General features: G+C 54.5%; 1 protein-coding gene across 1 annotated transcript; it reads left to right on the top strand.

The window, feature by feature from the left end:
- The first annotated feature begins 5,141 nt into the window (after positions 1 to 5,141).
- RPP25 (ribonuclease P/MRP subunit p25) lies at positions 5,142 to 6,614 on the top strand. Its single transcript, XM_081549503.1, has one exon. It carries the CDS (start codon positions 5,319 to 5,321, stop codon positions 5,946 to 5,948), a length of 630 nt encoding a protein of 209 aa, XP_081405629.1. The 5' UTR covers positions 5,142 to 5,318; the 3' UTR covers positions 5,949 to 6,614.
- The last annotated feature ends 1,615 nt before the right edge of the window (positions 6,615 to 8,229 follow it).

Raw genomic sequence — 8,229 nt, 5'->3', positions numbered from 1 at the left:
ACAGCCTTGACGTATTCCTTGCCCAATTTGGAACCAGTCCATTGTTACATGTTTGGTTCTAACTGTTGCTTCTTGACCTGCATACAGATTTGTCTGGAGGCAGGTAAGGTGGTCTGGTATTCCCACTTCTTGAAGAATTTTCCACAGTTTGTTGTGATCCACACAGGCAAAGGCTTTGGTGTAGTCAATGAAGCAGAAGTAGATGTTTTTCTGGAACTCTCTTGCTTTTTCAATGATCCAGCGGATGTTGGCAATTTGATCTCTGGTTCCTCTGCTTTTTCTAAATCCAGCTTGAACATCTGGAAGTTCTCAGTTCACATCCTGTTGAAGCCTGGCTTGGAGAATTTTGAGCATTACTTTGCTAGCTTGTGAGATGAGTGCAACTGTGCAGTAGTTTGAGCATTCTTTGGCATTGCCTTTCTTTGGGATTGGAATGAAAACTGACCTTTTCCAGTCCTGTGGCCACTGCTGAGTTTTCCAAATTTGCTGGCATATTGAGTGTAGCACTTTCACAGCATCATCTTTTAGGATGATGCCTCCACTTAACAACAAACAAATAAATCCAGCTCTCCTGATACAAAGTCTTTTGACATATGTCTTCAATATATTGAGTCCTGCTTCCTTCTCTTGAATTTGCCTCCCAAACATCCCCCTTCTGCTGTAGTTTTGAAATGCCTACACGTTCTTTGATACTACTCCCTTCAAGAAATAGAACCAAATTCCCCTTCTGAGGAGGTGGAGCCCTAAAAGGCATTGTGGCTTCCTGCTTGCTCTCTCTCTCTCTCTCTGGTTTCTCTCCCTGCTCCCTCCCCTTACCCCATTTCCCCTCCCCCCCATCAGCTCCAGGAGAAGCCAGCTGCTTGTCATGAGGAGATCTACAGAGCAATCCATACAACAAGAAACTGAAAACTCAGACCAAAATGTGAATAAGTTTGAGAGCAGATGCTCTCCATGAGAGGCGTTGAGCTAGAGCCACCCCTATAAGCTGCTCTTGGATTTCTAACCCTCAGAAACTGGGTAAGATAATGAATGTTTTTAAGTTACTGAGTTTTGGGGTGATTTTTTATGCAGCAATAGATAACCTGTACCTCTTCCCCATTGTAGGAATTGCCTCTCTCCCCCAAAACCTACTCATACCTTTAGTGGAGAGCTCAAATCATTGGGAAGTTTCCTTTTCTCTTACACTCAGGTGAAGGTGGCTCAAATGGTAAAGAATCTGCCTGCAATGCAGGAGACGTGGGTTTGGTCCCTGGGTGGGAAGATCCTCTGGAGAAGGCAATGGCTACCCACTCCAGTATTCTTGCCTGGAGAATCCCATGGGCAGAGGAGTGTGGCGGGCTTCAGTCCATGGGGTCACAAAGAGTTAGACAAGACTGAGGGACTAATGCTCACAGCACATGGATTAGACAGAACACCTGTGTTGAAATACATGTGGTTGCTGCTTTCTAGCTGTGGAATTAAATATATTGGGCTGGTTACTTAATCTCTCTGTGCCTCAGTTTCCACATCTGTCAAACAATGATAAAAAGGAAGATTTTAAAGATTAAATCAAGGAATAGATGTGAGAGTGCCTGGCCCAATGTTGGGCACTTGGTGGGTGCCTGATAAATGTGACCTCCCTCTGGCTCTAACTTTCTAGTTCCTGACTCCCAAGCCCCTGCCTGAACAGACTGGGACTAGGACCAGGGGTTTTAGGGCCCCCTCATCCTCTTTATGCAACTGGAGACAGAGGAGGAAAAGACCTGCTCTGCACCAGGGGTTTTCTCCCTCCCAGTATTGGAGTAAGAAGTAACTTGTCCATGAGAGGCAGATGTACTGCTACAAAGGTCCCCTTGCAGATGAGGGACTGGAGCTACATTGGCGAGGCTTGGGCTCTAGCCTGGTCACCCCTCCAACTCTTTGGAGGGTGAAAAGAGTCAACTTTGCCACTCACTCATCCTCTACATATTAGGAAAACCACTATTCCCAAGGCTTTGCCCATTTCTTTCCCTTTCTTCCTCCCCTCTCCCTTTATAAATTTTTAAAATGTATTTTAATCACAAATAATATGTGAAAAATAACATCAGCCAACATTTCCTGAGAACTTACCAGCCAAGGTTCTAAGACTGTTAGGTTTCTCACAACCGCTTTATGAGGCAGATTCCTGTATTAGCCCCATTTTACAGCTGAGAAAACCAAGGCACAGGGGCTAATGGCCCAAGGTCACATAGAGGCAAAAAGAAGCTAATGAAGCTCAGACTTCAAGGTCAGGACCTCATTACACAGTCTGTTCCAAACCTCCAGGCTTAAACGTTGTATTCTGAAGCCACAAATTGCGGCTTCAGAGTGTGTGTACTAGAAAACAGCACACATTACAAAAAATAAAAATATTTTTAAATGCATTTACATCTAGAAACATGCACACACTTAAAGAAAATAACTTGTGGTCCTACTGTGAGGCTTTTTTGTTTTTGTTTTTGGGTTTTTTTTGTGAGGCTTTTTTAACAGAAAGTCTTGACTCTCTTTCCACGTTTCTGTCGTGGAGTGTGCGCCACAGATGCTCAATTTAGGCACCTTCCCAAGAGCTGAGCCCTTGACTCTCCTCCCAACTGCGTCGGCCGGGTCCCCCTGTCCTCCTGCCCCGTTCCTCCCTGCCTCTCCCAGCGTGTCCTTCCTGGGCCTCGCTTCTCACCCCGGTTTCCCCTCTCACAGCGCGCCCCTCCTCTGCTATCCCTGCTCCTTCTCCTTCGTCTCTCTCCCTAACTGTCTAATGCATTTCTCCCTCTCCCTGCCCCAACCCCGCGCTTGGCCATCCAGCGCACAGGCCCTTCTCCCGCCCTCGCTTGCCCTCTGCCAACCTCGCGACCCTCATTTACAGTGCCCCCGCCTCCCCGCCCCGCTTTGAATCTTTCCGCTCCCCTCCCCGTCCTCGTTCCCCGCTAAGCCCTGCCACTCCGCGGCCCGGCAGGAGCGCACAGCCGGCGGGCTGCGACGCGCGCTGACAAGGTAATGAATGGCTTCAGCGGTAATTAGCGACCCGGCGGCTAATCATGATGTACATTTACATTTTAAGTGCTGCAGAGGGAACTGGAGAAGGGGAGGGGAGCGACGGGAGGGGACGCGGGCCTTTTCCGCGGCCTCCCTTCACCGACTGGGGAGCGAAGTGAACCGAGTCTTTTCCAGCTGCCGGCAGTGGAGGGGGATGGCGATGCGAGGCTTTCCAGGGCCAACCCGGGCGAATGCAGAACTGCCTCATCCTCAACAGACGTAAACGCGGAGCTCGCAGGCCCCTTCCTCCAAACAGCAGACCCCTGATTAATCCCCTCCAAGTGAACGTTCAGCCTAGGCTTACATACCCCCTTGGATGGAGAGCTCTCTTCTTCCGTAACCAACCCGTTCGGACTTAGATTCCAGCGGTCTGGGAACTTTTTCTCAGGCCTAACGAAACTGATGTCCGTTAAGGCCCACAACTGCCCCAGTTTTACAGAACCTGAGTATCCCTGAGCCTCGCCAAACGCTGCAAACTCGTGCGTCTTCACCAGACTTCTGCCCTCCGACTCCTACGGCTGTTCCTCGTGGGGTCCGCGGGAGCTGCGACGGGCCAGAAACCCAGGTTCCGAGCCGAAAGAGTCCTCCAGAGCCTCTCTCCCCAGCGTAACCGCAGGAGATCCGAGAAGCGGATGGTCATTCATGTACTGGGGCTCAAAGGTCCACCTGCTCTCCAGTCATTCCCAAAGGGCCGTATTGGAGTCAGTCCCAGGTTCCAAACAGCAGGGCCGAGTGCTAGGAGATACGAGATACTGAGCAGCCTGGAGGAGAGGAGGGGGACCCCAGCAGCCCCGCCTCAAGACTGGGCACCAGCTCTCCCGGGCAATGGGATGACCCCAGCACTTCAAGGGCTTCCCGCCCGCCGCAGCTCTCAGGGTCCCACCCCGCCACTCCCCGTCGCAGTCACCCCTGCCCGAATCAAGTCTGGCCCACCTTCAGTTCTGTGTGTGTGCGAGGGTGGAAGGATGAAGGACAAGGCCCTAGGGCAGTTCTAGGAAGAATACAGCTTCACAAACCTGCTCTCTCTCATCAACAATCCTTTAAACCCCAATCTCATCTCTCCCTTCACTGTTCATCTCTCAAGACAAGAGATCCCGGGCCACTCCCTCAGTCTTGCGGAGTTCCCGGGGAGGGACACCCAGTAACTCCATAATGTCCCCGAGATTTCCATTTCCCAGCTACCTCCCTTCTCCCTCAAAACCTGCTTTCACCTAGTGTCTTTTCTGAAAAAGGACCCCACTGGGTACCAGGGGGCCCGGTTGACTAACAACAAATTCCACCTGAGAAGAAGCGGGACCCACGTGAGCAGAGGACAATGTCTGGATTACTCTAAGGCATGCAGCTCTAATACTCGACTTTCAAGCATGGATGAAGGGAGCTTAACTCCCCTTGAGAAGGGTGTCTCATTGTTCTCGTCGCATTAATCTTAGGGGATAGCTTGGCCCAGAGCCTCAGTCCGCACACCCCAGGGGGTGTGTGGGGGTGTCTGGGAGCCTCCAGCTCCGGTCAGGCGCGGCGAGGCTGAGACCTCAGTTCTCTGGCTGCCCTGCGAGGACCACGCCGAGACATAGCCGTCGAGGGCAGGCGCGGAGCGGAGACGGAGCCAGCGCCTACCACACTCTGCTGACAGCGCACAGGCTGCCCTTGAGGCGAGAAGAGCGGCTCGGGAGCGAAGGGACGGTGTGGGGGTGGGGGTGTCGTTCCTCTAGGAGTGGGAGAAAGAGGTCCCAGTCCCCAGAAAGCCGCTTTGAAATCTCTCATTGGGAGCGGGCAAGGGATGGGTGGCCTTCAGTTGAACCGCGGAAGGGCTCGGGGACCCGGCTTGAAGCGGCGTTTGCCCAGCAAACGCAGTTTTTCTTTAGGTTGCCGGTTTATGAAGGTTGGCTCAGGAGGGCTGATGGTGATTATAGGGAAACTTCCGTTGGCAGGTCACCCCGGCACTGCCATGGCACCCCGCGGTGCGCGCGCCTCCCAAGCCCGGGCATCCGAGGACCAGAGTGGATGGGAAAGGCTTGTGAGGCTGGGGCGCGGGCCGGCAGGGCTGGGTGAGGGGTGGGGCCCGGCGGCAGGGGCGGGGCTCCCAGGCTCTGAGGCGGGGCCTCAGCTAAAGGCGCGGAGCACCGGGCGCCGAGATCGCTGAGTAGAGCAGCGCCCAGTGGAGAGAAGTGGAAGGCAGGATCGTACCGTCCCAGTCGGCCAGCCAGCGTCCACGCCGCTCCCGCGCCCTTACCCCTGCCGGCCCTTGCCGGACGCGACCCACCGACATGCAGCCCCGGGGCTGAGGCGGCCCGATGGCGAAGCCCGCGTCCCCGCAACGACGGCGCATGGAGAACTTCCGTAAGGTGCGCTCCGAGGAGGCGCCGGTGGGGAGAGGGGATGAGGAGGGTGGCCCGGGCTCAGGCCCCTTCGCCGACCTGGCGCCGGGTGCCGTGCATATGCGGGTCAAGGAGGGCAGCAAGATCCGGAACCTGCTGGCCTTCGCCACTGCCAGCATGGCGCAGCCAGCCACGCGCGCCATCGTCTTCAGCGGCTGCGGTCGAGCCACCACCAAAACCGTCACGTGTGCCGAGATCCTCAAGCGCCGCCTGGCGGGTCTGCATCAGGTCACGCGGCTGCGCTACCAGAGCGTGCGCGAGCTGTGGCAGAGCCTCCCTCCGGAGCCCACGCCGGGGCAGAAGCCTGGCGAGCCAGCCGCCAGTCTCAGTGTACTTAAGAACGTGCCCAGCCTCGCCATCCTACTTTCCAAGGATGCCCTGGATCCGCGCCAACCCGGCTACCAGCCGCCGAACCCCCAGCCCGGCCCCTCGTCCCAGCCAACTGCTCCGACGTCCAAGAGGAGTCTAGGGGAACCTGCTGAAGAGGGCTCCGCGAAGCGGTCACAACCCGAGCCAGGTGCTGCTGAAGAGGACCAGACCGCCTGAGAACTCCGGCCTCTGAGCCACCTGGACGGGCTGGATCTTACCCCCCCCCCTCCCCGAGCTTCGACCTTGAGACGCACCTCTAGCCTTTCATGCCTTGGTACTCTGGAACCTACAACATGGCAGCATAGACCCCAAGGCGACAAGAGGGGGACCCCAGGGAAGCTTCGTGGTGGGGTTGCTCCTCCACCTGTGTTGCCTGATGACACAGGACTCCACCTTCAGCTTTTCTGACCATACGGGGACCTTCTTCGGGGAGGGAATGGTGGGCAATGGGACTCTTGAGCCTCTCACCTCAAGGATTAAAGGCTCACATAGGATTTGTGAAGTGGGCCAGGAGGGTGGAAGCTGAGGAAAGCTCTTGGAATCACCCCACCACTGTCAGTGGAGGGCAAAGGGTTGGAAACCACTGCTTGAGGGCGGGCGATTTTGAGTGGCGAGGGTTAAGGGGCTATTCTGCCCCTCACCCCAGGACGGTTTCTAGTTTTCCTTTCCCTTCTTTTAAGGAGCATCCTGAGATCATGGTGGCAGGGGCATCTCCATAGGCTCTTTTAACATCCCACTTTCCCCATGCTGGCCCAGAGGGAGAGACCCAGGATAGAACTCTCCATGCCACCTCCCCTGAGCCCCACAGCTGGAGTCTTGCTTCCAATAAAACAAACACAAAAATGGCTCTGTCCCTGGGTTTTTTCCTAACCACTTGCCTGTGTAGAGACTGCTCTGGTCTGCCCCCTTGTGTCTCAGTCTCCTCCAGCCTGGAATCCTTAGGTTTTGGAGTCTTACGGGTCAGGCACAGAAACTGGACAGCTTCAAAATGGTGCCGGGAGCACATTACCCAGTGCCTGGTTCCTCCCTCTTTCTCAGCCCTCCCTGGCTAGCTCCAGTAGCTTCAGGGCTTATGGCCAGAAGGGGACCTTTGTCACTTTATGTGTTACCACTAAGGGAAAGGAGGCAGCATACTGCTTTTCTGGAAGGGGGAAGAAGGTGAGCATCAGTGAACTATCCTGGGTGTCACTGCCAAGGGTGGCAGACCCAACTGGGCTCCCTAAGCCTGTAGCCTCCTGCCAATAAACAGCCCTACCAGAAGGCTGGCACAGAGCCCCCCAGCCCCATGGATAGAATCTACCCTTCACTGCTCTCTCTCTCTCTCTCTCTCTCTCTCTCTGAGAAAGGACAGCACACCCTTGGGAGAGGGGGAGGAGAGACTGAGCACAAATCCACTGCTGGAAATTACTATTCAGCAGAGAAGCTGGGACTTGGGCTGTGAATCACTGCAGGCTCCCTGATAAGCTGCTGCCTCTGGCCCTGCACAGCTGTCTGTTGAGAGATAACAGCCTTATAAGCCTTTCTGCCCAACTCCAAGTCAGGTGGGAGGGTGGAAGGAGTGCTGTGTACTGGAAGCACTCTAGCAAACATGAGGGGGAGGGGCACATAGCTCCAAGATCTTAGAAGCAGACCCCGTCCCCTTGCAACTTAACAGCATCCTTGGAAAGGAGGAGATAGGGAAATATGTAAGTCATTTTGTAGGCAGAAAGCTGAAATAAATCCTTCTGCTGGTAACAAGAGGTAGGTTTCTGCAGTTGATAGAAGGGGCTCTTCAGGGAGTTCACCCTCACCCCCCAGCTCTGCTTGAGCTTTGGATAGGTGGGCCCTGTCAAACAGACTCTGGCACTGGCTGCCCTCCCTAATGTCTTGTTCTTGATGAGACCCTGGGGAGAGCCAAGGGATTGGGGCGTGTGTGCCTGACTCTCTCAGAAGCAGCCCAGAAGTGTGGAGACAATGTAAACTGTCCTGACAACAAGGTTGCCCTTGGCTGGCACTGGTCGTCCACATCTGAATTTAAATGATACAACGCAGAAGAGGTCCTGCATGGTAGAGTCTTAGGAGAGAACTGCTCTTGGTTCTGGAAGAGGGTCAACTTTCCAAGATCACTAGTATCTGAAGTCCTGATTGCCGGGTCACCAGGACAATGCAAGCAGAGACTTTCTCATTGAAGATGTCTTGGGTCAGGTAAGTCACCTTCCAGTCTAGAAACTCACCCTGTGTTGTGGAGAGGAGAGGGGCATGTTGTTTCCCCACCTTCAGAGTGGGCAGAGTTACCCTGCTCACATGGCAGACTGAGTTTCTGCCTCCCGTGCTAGAAAGTGGGTTATGAAACTGGCTGTCTTTTCTGCACTTTTACTCCATCCCAGCAGCTTCAGTTCCCAGGATTTTGATAGGTGTTCACGGGTGCCAATGGAACCCAGCATCCATGAATGAGCTCCCCACCCCTGCTTTACTGGAT

Source organism: Giraffa tippelskirchi, chromosome 12 (genome assembly GCF_054371585.1).
Source record: "Giraffa tippelskirchi isolate mGirTip1 chromosome 12, T2T-mGirTip1v1.2.pri, whole genome shotgun sequence".
NCBI lineage: Eukaryota > Metazoa > Chordata > Mammalia > Artiodactyla > Giraffidae > Giraffa > Giraffa tippelskirchi.
Note: the sequence above shows the minus strand (reverse complement) of the source record. Positions and strands in the feature narration are given on the sequence as shown.